The sequence below is a fragment of the Acanthisitta chloris genome, unplaced genomic scaffold (genome assembly GCF_000695815.1).
Source record: "Acanthisitta chloris isolate BGI_N310 unplaced genomic scaffold, ASM69581v1 scaffold22237, whole genome shotgun sequence".
NCBI lineage: Eukaryota > Metazoa > Chordata > Aves > Passeriformes > Acanthisittidae > Acanthisitta > Acanthisitta chloris.
Window position 1 is genome coordinate 40,681 of NW_008682327.1, and position 19,287 is coordinate 59,967.

Here is a 19,287-nt window from a genome sequence, read left to right on the forward strand (position 1 = left end):
ATTAGGAACAGTGGATCCCTAATCTGATGTAGAATCAAATAAATTCAAAGCGAGTTTGACATGTACCTTGTAGCAGTTGAGCAGATTAGGTTCTGACTCCCATCCAAAATAGCAGGAACTCAAATGTTTTTGAAAAGTAAGTTCAGGTTCTTCATAAGAATTGATTTTTTGCTTGCACAATGACATTGCTTTGAAGTTCTTACAGCTCTTCACCTCCCAGTAACCAATGGGGTGCTGCCCTCGCATAGCCACACATCCTCCAGCATGACCTAGACATGGGAGTAAGTGTTGAGAATAAAATTGTGAATTTTTGGTGAAGTAGCTGCTTTATTGGCATGAGGTTCTGGATAAAACCTTTATGAACTTATACAAATAGCAAATTCTTTGGTCAGCAGCCAGTTTGTAAGCCCATTTTGCCTGACTTGAGCTTGCAAAATGAACCATGATGGAAGGTTCCTCTCACAAAATGCAGGAGATGAAATGCAATTAAAAATACTACTTTCGCAAAATGCAGTAGTAAAGCAATAAATGTAAAGAGTCCAAACCCAAGAAGCAATTAGTGAAATGGAGTGTCTTTATTATTATGTCTCTATTCTCAGATATTGCTAAGAGGTTTATGTTTCAACGGTTGAAAAACTATTCAATTTTTTTCACTTTTGGTTTTCTTGGAATGTTTTTTTTTAATTACTATAAAACAAACAAAATCAAACAAGCAAACCAGGTATCAGGAAACTAAAGGAGAAGAAGAAAAAGAAACTTCCACACATTGTTCTTATTGACAGAAATGTATCTGGCAATCTCTGACCTCTATTTTTCATGTAAAAAAGCAAATTTCAAACTGTGACTGTTACTGAATAAAATTCATGACTTCTCTAGGACCTTGTGCTTGAAGTCTCAGGAAGCCCTTGAAAAGTCCATAAAGAAATGTATCAAAAACATTATGTATGTTTTTTTGATGTTTTTTGAAAAACATCATGTATACAATAAATGTTGAAAGTCCATAAAGAAATGTATGAAAAATAACTCATAGGAAAAGAAAAATTTCAGGGCTTAGCTGTGTCTGTGAGGAAGGCCTGGCTGTGGGGAACTTCAGGCACAAGCCTGTAGCGTAACCCACAACTTTTTCCTAATATTTTTTTTTTAGCATTTGAGCACATAAAAGAAACACTAGGTTAATATTCCCAACACCACACATTCAGGTGGGAAGAGTGGCATCCAGCATCCCACCACAACCAGTGGGAAGGAAGCTCCAGCTTCTCCATGACTGCCAACTCACCTAACTCAATTAATGGTAGGAAGCTACAAAGTCGACAGCAGATATAAGTTTATCTTTCTGCTCTCTTGACCAGGCAGGGAGGAAAGGACTGGGACTGTTCAGTCACTGCTAAGCCACTGGTGGCAGGGGGAAGAGAGGAGAGCTCTCCCCCAGCTCCAAGCCACTCCTATTTTTATCAGCATCTTACTCACGTGGCTGGTGCTTGTTCCAGTTTGTATAGCTCACAGAGCGATTCTTTCCATCTGTACTTAGCCAAACATATTCTCCTGTGTTGTTAAGGTCTTGCAATCCTATCCAAAAATAAGTTCCCTCAGATTTTACCATGCTACGGATCATGCTGTTGATAAAAGCTTGCTCAAACCTGAATGAAACAATCAAGACAAAAAGTTTTTTAGAATAAAATGGGTACATTTTTTTTCAGTGAATAGCTCTCATGAAAATTTTTTAATTATGCCAAAAGAGAAAAATATAAGAGGTACTTAATTTTCTTTACAGATTTCTGTGGGGAACTTCAGGCACAAGTCTGTAGCATAAGCCTCTTTTTTTTTTCAGCATTTGAGCACATAAAAGAAACACTAGATTAAGATTTTATAACCTCAATGTTTGAATTACAAGATGTAAAGACAGAATATATTAATGATGCAGAAGTAAAAAGAAGAAACTCCTTGCATGAAGGGGAAGAGTTAGAGGGGTCTGAAAAAGCTCCTGAAGAAAGAAAAGAAAAATCCCTGCATAGAAGTGTCCTATTGGAACCAGACACACAAACCAGCGTTAAAAACCAGTGAAGGACTCAAAGCACTAGCTGATCTTACTACAGAAAGAATCACTGTTTCCTTCGTTGATTTCTTCACTATAGTTATGTGATAGATTTACACCTTTTTGTAAGTAATAACTGTTGCATATAGTAACCCATTTGTCACTTAAATGCAATTAATTGTGATGTAATTTGTATAGGATTATACAAAAATGCTTCAATTTATGAGCAATATAAAAAAATTTACAGCAAAGTGAATTCCAAATTTGAGGAAGACTAACATCTTTTTGCTTTCACACATTGTGAAAAGAATGCATGACATTAACGTAAAAAAATTAATATATCTGCAACACTGAGAGTGACTCAGAACTTATTTAATTTTCATTTCCTCTGCATGTTCTCTTTTTATATCAACTCTCCTTCCTCTACAACCTACTCTTTAATGAATATTTTAGGATCAATAACTGAAAGGCTTTTGCATTTTCACACCAGAACAACAAACCTCAGCAGTAATTAAAAAACCTCCAACAGTGGAACCGGGAACTTACATAATAATTAGCGATGGCTACACCCAGGGGGAAAAAAAAAAGAGTAGAAAGGGACAGAAGACATGCTTCCAGTGATGTGCAGCATGCCCTCAGGTCCCTGCAACATTTGAGCTGCCAATGCTCAGCTGCGAGGAAATGTCCTTCAACCTCCCTGAAGGGATTATTGTCATACACTGCATGCACTGTGTGCAATCCTGAATCCACCTGTCAGAAAAAATTCCCATTGACATCAATTCTTATGTGGGGTGGCCTGAGTTTTCCTAAAATTTCTAGCTACCATTCATCTCATTGCTGGTGGTTACAGTACTTTCCTTGCCGTGAAGAGAGGGGTCATTGCTCCTTATATTTTTTCATCAATAAATGTGCAGTAGTTAAAGTATCTATGCAATTTATCTATCAGTATGTCAAACTGTAATGGGAATCCAACATAAAGGGTGAATCACAAAGAAAGCAGAGAAAACCCCAGCATTTGGACATCTGCAGAGGAAAAAGCCTTTGCTGAAACTGGAATAGAGGTAAATAGGAAAAAAGTATGGGAAAACAGTGACAAATGCTTTCAAACATTTACTCTCTTACCCTATAAGCTGAGAACTCAGATAAAATGCATACATAAATAGAAACATTTATAAAACATCAATTGATTTGGATTAAAATTTGATATATTTTAATAATAAAAATAAGTATATCTTTATTTCTCAGTAGAGCATCCAAGTATACCAAGAAAGTTTCTTAAAGACATCACATAGCTCTGTAGAAAGCATTTTCTTTAGATTCTCGCATACTCATGTGTGCACATTACTCTCAGTGTTTATTAGCCTAACAGTTGCTTTTTACTAAATTTATTTTCAATTACATCTAAAGCAAAGCACACCTTTGATTATAGCCAGTGTTAGTAATTATGCTCACCCCTCACGCAAATATTATTTCATAATGGTAATATCTTTTGCCATGCAACACTTTATAAAGTTAAAATAGCTCTTGTTAGAGGCATCTTCACACTGTCTAATAGGATTAACTACCTGTTTGTTACTGATACAAGTGCAGATGGGCAGAAATAACCACTGGAAGCATGTTCAAAACTTCGAGGGGTACTGTCGATTTTGTAACAATATCCACCATGTCTTTCCCATCCCTTAAAAGAAATGAACATTATTTTATAGATTATTAATTATGTATAGCTGTTAAAAACTGGATCCTCTTTTGTAGTTTCTGTTGATGATCAGTGGCATCCCTACAGCTCTTTTCTGCTGTTGTGGAGGAGCAATTACTCTCAAAGTCACTGAAAATGTGGGTAAATTTTAAAAAAAGTTAAAATGTTTAAATTGTGCAAAAACTGGATTAACACACACATGTGCAGTAACATTTTTTAATGGGTATGACAGAAATGTGAGCAGGGCACACTCCCCCTGCATACTACTTTTCTCTCAATATTACACTTGCAATATTGTGCTACTGGACTGATTTTTGGGAAGAATACCAGGCCCCTCAGCTATCCATCTCTTTGCATGAAGTGTGTAGTAGCACTTGTTGATTTCCACTTGTGGTAAGCAATTCATTGCTGATACCTAATACCTGAAGTGCAGGGTAAACACTGCCACGTCAGACTCAATTAAGCTGCTATAAAAAAAGGATTACAGCTGCCCCTTGTCTTCAACTGTAAACAGAAATATTTATTTCAGACATTGCTGGCCATTCATACAGCAAGGCACTTTGGTTATTTACCTTTTCTCAGCTCCTTTGCACATTTTCAAATGGAATGTGAAAAAAAATTAAATCAATCATCATCCTATTCTAATAATGCAGAATTAAAATGACAAATTTTCATAATTCATCAGGTGAGCCAGAATACTGAGTCTGTAGTCAGCCTGCCTCATTTCATCTCATTATTAACCTTTTATTTCTTACTATTCAGCTCTGGGTGTCCAGAAGACACCACCAGGACTGGTGTGAGTTCTACCCATGTGAGTTCATGCAGTGAACCAGCCTGGCCTTCCTGATTGCATGTTTTAAATACTAAAATCAAGAGAATAAAGAGATAATACACTATCTCAGTCCAATCCATCTCAAAGCCACACACACAGGAGAAACAGATGATCTCACTTTGCCTTTTCCATGAGGGAGGTGCTCAAGCACAGCACCTAGACACCACCAAGCACCTCGATGGTGACACTAATAGCAGAACGAGAAAAGAAGGGAAGGGATAAGCTCTTTTTCTGCTATTCATCCTTAGGTACAACAAAATGCAAAAGATGCTGCAGACCTATTCAGGTCAACAATCAAACATTACGCACATCCTTCGGCCATACTGAATCTGGTGAAGCAAATTTTGGCTTCTAGTTAGGAGTGTGCTTGCTGTTGGGGCAGCTGATGGCTCTGCTGCCTTATCCTCCTCAGTGCTTGGAAGCACAGCCCTTCATATGGTACAAAAGGACAAAACACACTGCAGTATCTCAGTTTCTGTGGTTCCACCTGAATAACACTCGATGCATTGCTCAGACGTTGGCTTTGCAAACCAATATAAACAACCAGGTTGAGACTCTTCCCTATCTTGTACCAATGAGACATGGGATTTCTCATGGGGAAAATGCAGTGCCCAGGCACCCAGACAGCTCTCAGCTGTCCTGCAGGGACATGGCAATGATACTTTCACTTTGATCTGCACTTAGGCTCCAGGACTGAGGGCAGGAAGAGGGATAAGTATTAACTAAAATACCCTCCATGGAGATACAGGTAAGAAACAGAAAGAGTCTGGTTTCTTTCAACTGGAATTTTTGAATGATAAATGTACGGGTTCAAAGGAGACAAATGCAACCATCCTAACCTCTCAGAAAGGTTTTATGGCCTTAATAGCAATTCTTAAAAGTAAAATTCTCTCTGTTACAACAGCCATAAAGACAAATGCTCAATTTAGTACAATAAGGTTATGTTTTAACTCACTAATTAAAGTGTAAGGGACTGGAGAAAGTCACCAATACAAATACAGTTCATTCTGTACCCACAACCTTCCAACTTGATTATCAAGCAGCTGACACACAACCTGTTTCAAAATCTGGTTGAAAAAAAAGGTTTAAAACTCTTATTTCAGTGTTGTGGAAAAATTCCCAGAGAATCTGACCTTGGCATTAAAATATTCATTCTCAGTAACAGCCCACTGATAAGGAGAAAAGAATATTTGGCATGCTAAGGAAGAAAGTGCATAGCACATTTTATGTCTTAGGATGGCAGAAATGTAGGGGAAAAAAAGAGCTCAGGTTTCTAGTAACTTCATATGGACATATTGCAAAAAGTGCATCATCAGAAACACAGAAAATGTTAAAGTCTAGTTCAACTGATAACAAGTCCTAAAATCAACATGAGGTGAAAGCTCAGTAGTAACACATAAGACTATAAAGCTTTAGATAAGCAAAGAACTGTGCCCAAAGCCAAAGCTCCCTGAGAATCCACTAGCAATCCAACATGAATGACAGCACAAGGTTAACGAAGCAGAAGACCAAATGTGAGAAATGCCAATAGATTTTCTGCACATTTAAGGTAAGTCAGCAACAGAAAAATAGGGGCAAAAGGTAAATCTGGATGAAACAAAGACTTATCCCTAGAAAATCAGGTCAATAACTAGCAATAACCTATACATTGAATGTTGAAAGTGAGTTGACAAGACAAAATGTCTGAAATCAAATGTAACTTTGAGTAAGCTTAGTACTGACTTCTTTTATTAACTGAATATAACTTTTTTCACATTAGAAAGAAAAAGATCTAACAAATTCAAGGGAATGTAAAAGGCTTCAGTGTATGTTTTTACAGGGCGTGAAAAATCAACAAGCAGAAATTTATCCTAACTAGGAAGTTTGCCAGAGCAGACCAAAATACTTACGACCACTCACTCAATGTCTTGAGTCTTGATCCTGTGAGGCACAGGATCAAGAAGTTGAAGTGCTGTCAGACTGCTGACTACAGTTTGCCAAGGAAATCTTGATGCTCTGTACATTTTCCACTTGGTCAGAGCTGTGACAAGCCTTTCTTACACAAATAACACACAAGATTTTTGAGTGACAAAATACATTGGTCCAAATGAAATGAATGCAGTTAGCCTCACTTTTGCAAATGTTAAGCTGGAGCCAAGAAGTAACTTCCATAATGGTATGACAAGAATGCTGGATCTGGCCACTGCACATCTGGGGAAAGACTACATCTGACTCCAAACAGTCCAGCTTCAACCTTCTGATAATTCAACTGAACTGGCTGTGTTTCTTGATTTCTCAAGAAACAGGACAGGAAATCAAAAAAGGAAGACAAAGAACTAAAGAGTAAAGCAAGTTAGCAAGGAGAGATTTTTCCTCCAGTGCTGAGTAAAACAAAGACTACAAGTTTGCTCTTTTCACACTGTGGAAAGCAGCTGATGGCATATAAAATCATGCTTTAACATGCTACCTCTTACTACCAGAACGTGGAGACTAAAAACCTGAAAACCTAATGCAATGTCATAGATAGCTGTGCTCCTTCCCATCTGTGTTTGAAAGCAATTGGAATGCTAATGTACAAGTGGAAGAGTTCACTCTCCATGTCAATGGAACTGATTGTTTTTCACCCTGACATTCCATCTCAATGTATGAAAACCATGTGTGGGATGAGGCATCATATAACAGCCATTATTTGCACAGATGATGGACAAAAGCGGTTTCACTTTTGATCTAGAAAGAAACAGGAACTTGGGTCACAACCACCACTGACAACTCAACTAGCCATGAAAGGCATCTTGAGGCAGCTTTTAATTTTACATTAAAATTTAGCTTACATAATTTTAAGGCAAACAATGAGATGTTTTCTAGCAAAACATGCATGTCTTTAATATGAAAACCTAAAATTATCTATCAATTTACATCCACATGTTCTGTAGCTGTATTTAGAGCTTCCATATATAATTCTCTTTTATTAGTATGGTTCTAAAACAACCACAAACCACAAACATCCTTACCTCTGGACAATTTGATTCCAGTTCAGTAGAGACATTATTAAATTCCCCTGCTTTTTTGCAAATGTAGAAAGATCTGTCTTCACATTTTTTTATCCTCCAATGTCCCCCCTAAGGGATAAAATAAAGTATATTCTGTACATATCCATATTCTCATGCATATCTATGCACGCATTAGATTATACTCCCTCCTCCTCTTTTAACTCTTCCGTAAAAAATAAGCCATTTTTCTCACTCCATTTATTTATCCTTCAATGGGACATTTATTTCTACCAACATTGTCAGCAGGACTTCTCAAATCAATCATACAAATCGTTTGTTTCTAAATCAGTCTTTGAGATGCAATGCATCTTAATTAACTAACACTATTGCCATGCCAGAGCACTTGCTTTCTTCCTAGCTATCATAACTCTTTGTAAGATTAATATTTAAATTTGAACAGTCCTTACTCAACATATTACTAAGTTTATATCATATAGATTTCACATATCTGTACACACTGGATACGTACCAAAAGTAATGGTTAAAAAATTTTATCTTGAACCTCCTGTTCCTTTGTATTTTACATTTCATTTGTTTGTTTACACTTGCAAACTGAGTAAAATATGACTTTGTAAATTTAAACCCCATAATTGTACCAAAGTCATATTTTCTGCTTCCAACAGGAAACCACTTTCCCAGGTCACCGTAATTGTCCTGAATTTTCTCCGAGTTAAAGATTGCATGTTGGACCCACTACTGTAGAGACAACATAAATGCCTTTTGATACAGTTTTCACACTCAGACAGAACATACTTAGCGAAAAAAAAGAAAAAACAGTATTATAGTGGTACTTATGTAAGTCATGCATTAGTGATTTAAGTACTGTTAATTGTAAAAGTAAAGTAAAAGCATGACCAAATAACAAAAAAATTGACAGTGCCATGAATACTGGTAAGACAGAACATAGTGTTATTTTAACATCACTCCCAGTTCTACAGCCTTTGACTGATCTGGGGTCAATCTTCCTGCTGTCAACTTCTATAATTTTATGTAGACCTAGACTACTATGATTTTGAAAGACACTATACCAAATTTATAGATATTGACACACTGATAGATAATATAGGCACAGCTGACAGTTTTTTTAAAACATGAATTGAAGCTTTCAAGACCAGAACTGATGCATCATAAATTATGATACACACTACTTGGATTTTAAATTACTTTATCAAAATACCCACTCATATTTGGTTCTCTTCCAGTTGACAAACCTTATGTATGTAACATTTTTTACTGAACATAAGTTAAAAATCTGTGATTAATTTTCTGTCCATCAGCACTGCAAAATGCATTGGTTTCTAAAGGCTATGTCGCATTTATCATAACATGAATAGATTAAGAATCAAACATCAAAGTCAGACTCCAGGTCATGGTTAAAAAAGTATGCACAGCAAGAAACTAAATTACTATGAGCTAAAACAAAAGTGTCTAATTCTATCAAAAAGAAAACTTACAGATCCTTGTGCTGAAACACAGAGTTGTCCTGTTCTTTGAAAGGTGTTAGGATCTTGTCTATGCCAGTTGGAGAATTTTACTGGTGTGCTATCTGACCACTCAAAAACAACAGGGGTGTTATTACTGTATAATCCAATCCATGTTTCAGTTACATTTTCTGTAAAAGAATAAGTGAGTTAAGATTTTAATGGTGAAGTAATAAAGCCTGTTTTTCCTGTAACATCAGTTATTCCTGGGATTTTCAAAGGAATGTCCTTCTTTCAGGAGAAAAAAAATGCTGTATAAACTTAGGAAATCTCACTGATGAGATAATGTTCCACTGCCCTTGGAAGCCAAATTGTTTCAAAAATAGATCAGCATATGCAATAATACACTTTGAAATCCTGAAAAATACAAATTAAGAGTATAACCACTTTTTCTGAAGTGCATGGGGCAGAAAACCCAACATGGAAGTAAAATATTTCTTCTTAGAATCTTCTATGGTGCACATGGCTTTAGGTTTCTCTGAGTGATGTTTATAGGCTTCAGTAACAGCACAGTTGAAGCCACAATGGCTGACAAACACAGGAAAGACAAGGCTTGTGGTTTGGTGCAATGTCTTACTTGACCAGCTACTACAAACAGAGAAAACAGTCAGACTTTCAGGCATGTAAACCTGAAGAGAAGCTGAAGAAGGCCTGAAAGAGAAACAGCAGACTTTGAAGCTGAACACAAGTTGAGAACAATTACATCTATCCATTAGCACATCTCTGGAAATAATGGTACTTGGTATCTATGGAGGGTGTTAATAGAGGTGAGGAAGATGATAGAGTGGTTAATCTCCTAATCTCCACATGTCAGTGCCCCCCAGCTCTGGGAGGCTTAAACTCACAGCCAAACCGTGCAGCTGTGCCAGCACACAGATGGCAGGGGCAGGCAGAAAATAATAACTTTTCTTTGCTGCTGTTATGACAACAGAAGTCTTGGAGCGGCCGCACCAGAGCTTTTGTTCATTAAGTTCCTTGTGGAATTATGTTATCTCTTGGGACAATGTGAACTAGCAGAACTCTGATACACCCTGCTGACATCAAAGGGGACTCTGCCCTCATACTAGCAGCAGCAACTTTACAGTGTGGACAAGACCAGCTTGAAAGCAAAAGATACTCGGAATTGTTTTTGCTTCTGATCACAATTCTAGGATAGGGCTGATCACTGAATATTTTGCAAACAAGGAACCAGGTACAAACAGGAAAGGACAAACGCTAACACGTTTACTGTGACCTCACTGTGTCTGCTTTGTGGGTTCATACATTTAAGAACGGTTATTGGAGGTGATGCTATACATTTTTAAGACTCCTAGAAGAAGCATGCATCATGCTTCCTCTTTTTATATACATCATTTGGGTGTGCCAAGTAATACAGTGCTTAGCTGGCTAACAATGTTAGAGAGCTGCACAAAAGAGCACCACAGAACACTTCAAGAAACACTGCATGCTTGAAATCCCAAAACTCACCACTTTCAAGCAAGTTAAGGAGAAGCTCTGCATCTGCCATGGAGGATATAGTAACGAGCCCACTATTATCACTTTGGCATGAGAGAGAAGCATCATTCCAGCTCTTCTCCTCTTTATGAAGTCTGTAGCAGTTGCAATTGTGTGGATACCAGCCAGGATCACAACGAGTGGCATAATACTTCCAGGTATCTGAATTGAGCATATAGAGTTCATATATATTAGCCAGAATTGCTAAGGTTATGCTATATTCATAACACATTCAGACATGTATGTATTTTAATCTTCAAATGGTGAAAACAGAGTTGTCCAAGATGACTTAAAGAGGCAAAAACACATGCTCTATGGAACATCACCTACCAAGCAAACTGAAATTTCTTCCACTGACGATTCAACCGTTCGGTCTGCTGGACTAGTGCAAATACTAATTCAGTTTAAAACAGGTTATATTGCCCTTATTACCTCTAAACCTGATTCAAAGACAGATAAAGCTTTTTCAGAGGCATTACCTACAAAAAGTTTGGGTCTTTTCTCATTATGTGAAACAAGGACCTAAACTTTAGGTTATGAGGAAGAAGTTGAACCCATATAAGTTGCTCTTATCAAGACAAAAATTTATGCTAGAATAAACTCAATTCTCTGTTTAATTGTCTCACAGAATGGGAATCTGAGTTATTCTATCTGCTATATATCCTATATTCATAATATGAACACTTAAAGTATATGTATAACACTTTTTTGGTATATCAAAAGTACATATAAAAATAACTGCAAATTTTGATCTGCATTTATACAACTTTCCTAACTGCGTCTCACTGGTTAATTCCATTTGACATTGAAAACCTATTTTTCAACTCAAAAGTGTGTGTCTTATTATAATATAAAGAGAATGAGCACTCTGATCACATAAGGAATCAATTAAGCACTATTTACATTAAAGCTATTTGTTAGATTTAAGTCTCTCAACATGTTTTCACAACAATTTAAACAGAAGAGTTATTTCATCAGTTAAAGTAAACTGTATTTAACTTAAACTAGTTAACTTAAACACACTCAGTGCAGCTAAGACTGCTCTGCTGACTTTTATTCAGATGGCTTCTCTTGTTCTCCCAGCACACTCACAAATAGGGTACAGTAACATTGAGAGACTTACCCAATGTTTCATGCTCTGTCTTATTTAAATACTTTTTGCATATAAAAGGCAATCCAGATTCACATAAATAACTTTGCCAGCCATGCTTCAATTTTGGATTAATCACTGCACAATGATTTTCTCTAAAACGATATTCAGAGACATCTGCAAACACATTTTTGAAAAGGATAAAATTACAAAATATCAGTTCTTAATTGCAAAATGGTGTTGTAAGGTTCTCTGCTCTTATTGAATTAATGTATAAACACCCCTGCACATTCTAACTTCTAGCAATATTACACCAATGCTATAGACAGCTGAACATTGACTGCAAATTATGTATGTGGCAATTTCTCCTTGACTGCTCTTATCAGACGAGAGGCTGAAGCAAACTCTAGCGTTTACGTTATAGCTGCTGGTGGACCGACCTAAAAATGTAGCAAAACAAGTCACAAAGCCTGTGTTAATGTGCTAATGTTAATTATAGCATGTTAACTGAATCAAATTGAAACTCCTTTCCTCCATGAAACCAGCTACAGTTTTTAAGTATGCAACTGGAATCTTAAAAACATCTTTACAAGTAAATGACAAAAGGGCTAGACCATTAATGCTTTGAAAAGATCCATCTCAGTTGATGATGCATCCCTAGAAGGGCTTTCAGTTCATGAATACAAATAAGTATTTATACAAAAAAATGTACACTTGTTCACATAATTCACTTTTCAAACATAGCTGTAGGAACAGCAGTGTTGTATCAAGCTGCAGTTAGAGAGAGTATGTAATTATACTGCTATAACATATGCAAGAGGAACATCAAGTACTTGCTCTCCAGTTCACAAACACTAGTGGTGCTCCATCTGACCACTGCCAGCCAGCATCTTCATCCAGGCGATTCAGGCCCATCCACAGCATCATGTCTGCGGCATTTAACTGCCCTGAGACAGAAAAAAATAAACAAAGTAATACTTCATGCTTTCCCCATGTTTTAAAACATCTACAGGCATTGATCTACAGTCCTGAATTATTACAATAGGAATAAAACAAAACTTCAGAGCAGTCTCCAAAAAGCTCAGTTTCTTCTGTCCTTAGAAAAAGTCTATTACTTTGTTAATCAACACACAGATGAAAAGGAATAAACTCAGAAATCCTTCAAAAGCCACTCATCCTACAAACCCTTCCTGCAGAAGTTGCTGCTGACCTTAGAAGTTAAAAAGAACAAGCAGGTACATAAAGACTAGCCTGTTTCAACCTTCCATAAACCAAACAACTTTCAGTCCCTTTACAGCCTTGCAGGCATATCAAAAAGCTAACGCAATAATTTTTACAACTTCCCGTTAGCTTATATCCTGCAATTGAAAACCAGCAATAATAGGAAGCAATGGGCAAGAAACCTGGGCCAACATTTTGCATCACAGCGTTGCCACCCATTCCTGCACTTGATTTTCTCCATGCACATCAAAATATGCATGAAAGCCATGCTGTTAGAAGGCTCTGCACATTTATCTGAGACCGTTGTTCCAAGGGGTAAAGCAAAACACTTATCAGAGAAGGAATACCATCCATTTATGAAAACAGAGCTGACATTTTTCCCATACAGGACAGCTACTTCAAGCCTGCAGAAATGTTCTTCTAAGTCCAGCTTACAAAGAAAACTTAACAGGAGAAAAGGACACCAGGGTACATTGCAGGGAAGGTAGATATATGTACAATTCTCCAAAGTAAGCAAACACACTACATAGCTACAGCGGCAGAATGAATGGGAGTCTCTGTGGGGAGGGAGAATTAAAAAAATGACACCCTTGAGTAACACATACCATCACTCCTGCAGTCCAGTTTATTAAGGAGGGAATCATCCTTGATTTTTCAAACAGCTCTACTGAGGCATGTTACATGACGAAGCCCCACAAACAGGAATGGGAGAGACATCACACAAAGTCCTAAGCTCCCAAACTTACCCCCTTGCACAGGTAATGAGGAAATTTAACTACAGGTTTCCTACAAGGTCCTCAGAGAAATGCCTACTCACTGCTTAAGTTACTTATGTAGTTCTGCTCTTCGGGGTCAGTAACACTCAGCAGGTCTCCTCCTTGCAGCTGACAGGCAGTCCGTGCCTCGTGCCAGGTCAGCATGGATGCGAGGTTGAACTGGTAGCAAAGGTGTGTGTCGGGGTTCTTCTTCCAAAAAACGTCACAGCCACTCTCTACTCAAAAACAGACTCATCACCAACAGCCAAAGACTACAAACTAATCAGAAATACAACACCCTGAACAATGCAATTAATTAGTGGCAGCAGTATCCCAATGATTAGGAACACCTTTCCTGTTCCTTTGTTAAAGAACATACGGAAATAGGGCACTAATGAAATTAAATGTTGCTCTATATTTCATATGGCTCATTAAATACTCAGGAGCTGATCTGCAGCTGGTGGTGATTTTCACAGCTCTCATGAAGCTAACAGATTACATTTTAATTTATTCCATCTAATCATTTGTTTCTAAAGCTGAACGCTGAAATATTCAAGCTATGAACACTTCACCCAACTTGTTGAGCAACAGTCATTGGATTTCCTTGCATCTTGTACTCAAGAAAATAAACTTACTATAATTACAAAGTATAAGCAAGGCTGAAAATACCATCGATTTTAATGGTTGCCCAGAAATCACCATTACAAAGACACATTTATGGCTGTTTTTAAGATGCTTTAGAACAGAGATCTGACATGCAGTTTGAGCAGGGAAGGCTTTTCCAAACCACTTCTGCTGATAGAAGATACTATTTTGCTTATTTACGCAAGAATCTGGAATATCCACAAAGATTATACATCCAAAATTGTTTCAACAGTAAGTATTTTTAAAGTTATTGGTTCTTAGTGTTTTAGGCCCAAGACGTGTCCAAGCAATGCACAGAAGAAAAGGAATGTGCAAGGTGTAATGTAGTCAAAAGCAGAACATGACTTTGCAAGAGCAAACCTTACATGATATGTTTCAGAGAAGCTGCCCATGTATCACTAGGACAGAGTAGAGAGGGTTTAGCTGCAGGGTAAGGTCAGTGGGCAACACAGAATAACATCCTTCTGCTCACCCTCTGCAGTTTTGCTTTTGGGATAGGAGTTGAGTCTTCAAAGACCAAACATGATAACTTATGATAAAATTTGCTAAAGCCTTTGTTTGTTTGTTTTAAGAGACATTCTCCTCTAACAGAAAGGAAGTATTCCAAAAACAAAGTGCATCCTAGAATTACTAAAAAAGAACAAAGATATTCTTGCAGGGTGGGAGGAGAGAGAATTCAAGCATCTTACCAGGATTTGGGCAGAACCCCCATTTTTCATCTTGTTCATAGTAAGTTGTTGTGGCACACCAGTCAGATTCCTTTCCATCTCTAGTACAGTCATAATACCAATTGTTGTTATATTTAAATGGAAAAACACACGGGAAACCAAAAGAATTTCCCAGCAAGGTATATGTTTCTGGAACAAACAAAATGCAGAGATTAAAAGAATGCAGACCACAAAAATTTCTTTGTGTCTGCATGTCATTATTCCTGTGTTTAGCAGCAATGATAAAAATAAAATGTCTAAAGTTATTTTCTCATTTTAATTTATACTTGATAACACAGCATTACAAGTGTGAGCAGCATGAAATCAATAAACAGAATCTGGAAATAAGAGTTTATGAAATTTGTCACCATGAGGCACATTCTCATAATTTACTATGATTTAAAAAAAAAACCCCAAAACAAAACACAAACCCCAAAACCTGATCAATTAACACAAAGTCTGCACTTACATTTCAGAACAACTACATAAACCAGTAGTTTGCCAAATCAATACAGGCTCAGGTGCAAACTCTACTTATTTGTTAGTCTATGACAGACAAGTAATTTTGCATTATTTCCCCTGCTCCTCCCACTCTTTATAAAGTGGATTTCTAATGTGTTTTCCATTCTCTTTGTCATTCTATGGGAAAGGAAATGTGAAAGACAAAGGGATACATTTTTTTAAATAATTTTTATCCCATGGAGAATAATAACATAGCTAAAGAATTGATGCACATACATCTGTTGTCACAATCCATGTCATAAAATATTTTAATATTTTCCAATTGTACTTTGAGCACCAAAACATTGATACAATCCAGTGCAACTGAAAACTGTAAAAGCTTTACCTCAGTGAGTGTCTCCTTAACCTCAGAGCTTGTACAAAAGGTTAAAGACCCACAGTCACACTTAGAATGAAATTGTTTGTCAAAGATCTCACATTGATAGCTTTAAGATCAAAGTCCCTCAGCTACAGAATCAATACATACTGCCAGGTTCCCTGAGGTTTCTAGAGTTAATGTCTCGCTGCCCACACATAAAAGAGCAGTTTACACATTGTAAATCCCCTTTAAAGGCTTCTGATATGAACAGACAATACAAAGAACAGGTAAAAAAAAAAATCAGGACTGCTTCTCTGTCTGCCCACTACCGTGCTGCTAGCTACAGAGGTAGAAGGGATTATTTCAGTCCTGGCAAGAAACCAAATTCAACAGCTACAGACATCTTACCACAGTTATTTTATTTTGTTTTCCTCTGTAGGTAGCTACTCCTCTTCCCCCCCAGCCTGGTGGACTAACAGGCTGGCTTGCATTTGCGTGAGCATGAGCTATGGGAGAAGGAGGAAAATAGAACCTGGAGGTGAAAGACTCTGTCAATGCAATTAAATAATTTGGTCCTGAAACCAGGCTAGAAGTGCCTGCCTAAAGCCAATCCTCTTCTCCCAGATGTACTACAGCTAAACCAGATCTACTTTCATCATGCTATGTGTACATAGCAAATGTTTAACACTTTTCGTGGGTTTAAATATTTTCTGTCTGGTCTTAAATATAAATTCCACTAGGTTTTAAAAAAAGAGGTTGGATGCTTCAGTGCTTTCCCAGTCATCAGAGGTCCCAAAAGGACTTCGGTGTGCGCAGAGGCAGACCACAGGTACACCTACAGAGGAAATCACTGGGACCATATCTGCAACTCAAACACCCAGTTCAAATGGGGAGAATCAACAGGTCCAGTCTGAGACATACTGTGCAAACATTAGGCCTTTCTATCTACAGAAATGCCAAGGAAAGGGTCAAGGTACAATCTGTCTGTTTGTAGTCAGTGGGCTTATCTTAGTCCTTATACCTAGAAAACTGTTCAGGTCTGCAGACCTGAATCTTGATGTACATTGCTACACCTTCACTAGCCGTACAGCAAGATTAACCAAAATTCTGATCTCTGTTTCAAAGTTTGGCACGTTCAGAGTCCAGATGCTGAATGTCGCAAACATAGGTCCATGCACACTGCAATTACAGACTGATTTTCAGTGACAGGAATTCCAGATTATTTCTTATCTCTCTTTGGGTTTATTTGATTATGAAAGCTGCAGGACATGCAACAGCAAATCCTTAGTTCCCCTTTTAATTTTAGAGAGTATTAGAAATTAGCATCTCCTGGTTTGCAAAAATGCTGGTGCTTTTTGGGGTCCATTTAACAAAAAATACTCAATTATGTGGTATGCTCACCTCAACCATTGCACAAAAAACCCCACCTACTTTGAGTCCCAAACCACAATAGAGACTAGAAGGGATCATAACCACCTGATCTTCTTCAAAAGAATTTTTGAAACTTTTCCCATCTACATTTCTAAGACATTTGATTTTTACCTTCAAAAGGATGCTCACAAAGGTCTTCATCATAGGACATGTACTGTTTCCACTGATACGTAGATTTTCTTTTGGCCACAATATGTTTGCTGTTTTCAACAGCTAATTTGTACTCTGACATTCCAACTAATGCTTTTCCATCACAGTTCCACCATAGTGAGTATTGAGTTGAATCACATTCAAGCATAGTTAACAGCTGTTCTGGTCTGCTGATGTTCAGTCCAAGACAGGTACTTCTGCCTATGTTGAAAAGATGGCGATTGGATACCCATTTCCATAACATGTCTTCTGAGGCTTCACTGCAGTCTTCCAGAACAAGGTCAACTGTGCCTGCTTTAATGCACAAGTTGGAATCTTCACTTTGGATAAGAAATATCCCTTTATCTGCAGGGGAAACAAACCCCAAACTTTCAGTCTATAGAATACTGCAATTGATCAAACAGTATCAAAAGACAAATGTTTTAGTTGGAGCCATTTAGGAATAAAACTGAAAATATCCACCAGAATAACTGGTGCTTCAAAAAATAAGAGTACTGGTCTAAATTTACTGCCAGCTAAGCTTTTAACATGTGGAATACTTGCAAGCTCACAAAGATAAGGCTAGGTAATATTTTTAAGTTGGGTAGCCAAAAAAGAGCAACAAAAAAGCAAAACGAGTGCCCAAAAACATCAGTCATGTTCAAAAAAAACAAACCACTGGTCACCTAAGAAATACCAGTAATGGAATAAAGGTTACAAGAAGTCATGTTGTATATTGTAAAATAATTCTCTAGGGTAGATTGGAGTGTGCAATTAAAATAAAAGCTGAAAAATTTAAGGCTGGCATTGCCATATTCTGTGCTATATTCATTCTTCACTCTCTGTATCTATAGAGACAGTAAGAAAATGTGTTATGTTGTAAATAGGATACAGAAACAGAAAGGTTTATCTGTACCATGACAGTTGGTTGCCAAGGGTCAAAGCATATTGTTCAACCATACACAACTACCCTCCACAACAGCAGCTGTTGCGGGCTTAGCCTGACACCCCAGATTTCTTGAAATCATGTAGAAATTCACCAAACTATATGACATCACGTTATAAGTATGTGAAAAAAGTCAGCTGCTTGATGTCTTGGGAGCAAAAGTTTAATTGAGCATATAGACTGAAAAAGAGAGAGGGCAGCTGAGGAACTGGAAATCAGCAAAATACAAGCCTGTAACAGCTCAGCTACTTCATTCACTCTGAAATCCAATGGTAATTAACCCATAGAGTTCCTCTCACATTATAGGCAAGATATTTATTTTATGTCTCACGAGATTATGAGTTGAAAAGCTTAGCAGCATTTCCACTTTGCCTTGAAATTTTACAGTGATCATTTCTGCCACATGTACATTCTAGCTGCTGTAATCTACTACACCTAACATTCTGAAGCACTAACTATAATTTTAAAAAACCCATTCAAATCGACACAGCCCACAAATTACGTATGAGATGCAGAGGTCTACTCAGATGCTGTGCCTGAGTTTAGTATATACAGCTTAGGTGCAGCTCTAAAAAGCAGATTTTTCAAGAAGCAGTGTGACAGTGCCATGTAACAGACATACAGGAGATCAGCTCAACAATATAATGTGCAGACAATAAGCAGAACAGAGAGATACAGATTCTGCATAGAGCACATCAAGCAATCTGACTTACAGAGAGGTGGCACTGCAGATTTTATCACTGGTAACAGGGGCTGTTTCTCCAATGGCTACAGAGATTGGTAGCCCGGGATAGTGTAGGAGAAGCAAGCCCTTCTGACTGGCAGCAGGTGAGAACCAGCCTGATATATCTAATTGCATCTCTCAAGCACCTGGCAGCTGTCCTACATTAAGCCCCTAACCATTTGGGGGAGATCAAGGTTCTTTTAATCCCTTGTATCTCTACAGCTTTCAGGTGTGTAAGCTCACTGAAAAACCATC

General features: G+C 37.5%; 1 protein-coding gene across 1 annotated transcript in view; it reads right to left on the reverse strand.

The window, feature by feature from the left end:
• PLA2R1 (phospholipase A2 receptor 1, 180kDa) overlaps positions 1-17,720 on the reverse strand; it is a 36,678-nt gene extending 18,958 nt beyond the window's left edge. The window contains exons 1-11 of the mRNA XM_009078496.1: positions 17,345-17,720; positions 14,965-15,132; positions 13,693-13,866; positions 12,488-12,601; positions 11,688-11,831; positions 10,538-10,726; positions 9,044-9,201; positions 7,551-7,658; positions 3,598-3,710; positions 1,468-1,637; positions 67-269 (exon numbers count right to left, since the gene is read on the reverse strand). Of these exons, the coding sequence (XP_009076744.1) occupies positions 67-269; positions 1,468-1,637; positions 3,598-3,710; positions 7,551-7,658; positions 9,044-9,201; positions 10,538-10,726; positions 11,688-11,831; positions 12,488-12,601; positions 13,693-13,866; positions 14,965-15,132; positions 17,345-17,627 (1,824 nt within the window). The 5' untranslated portion in view covers positions 17,628-17,720. The remainder of the gene's footprint in view (positions 1-66; positions 270-1,467; positions 1,638-3,597; positions 3,711-7,550; positions 7,659-9,043; positions 9,202-10,537; positions 10,727-11,687; positions 11,832-12,487; positions 12,602-13,692; positions 13,867-14,964; positions 15,133-17,344) is intronic.
• Positions 17,721-19,287: the final 1,567 nt, after the last annotated feature.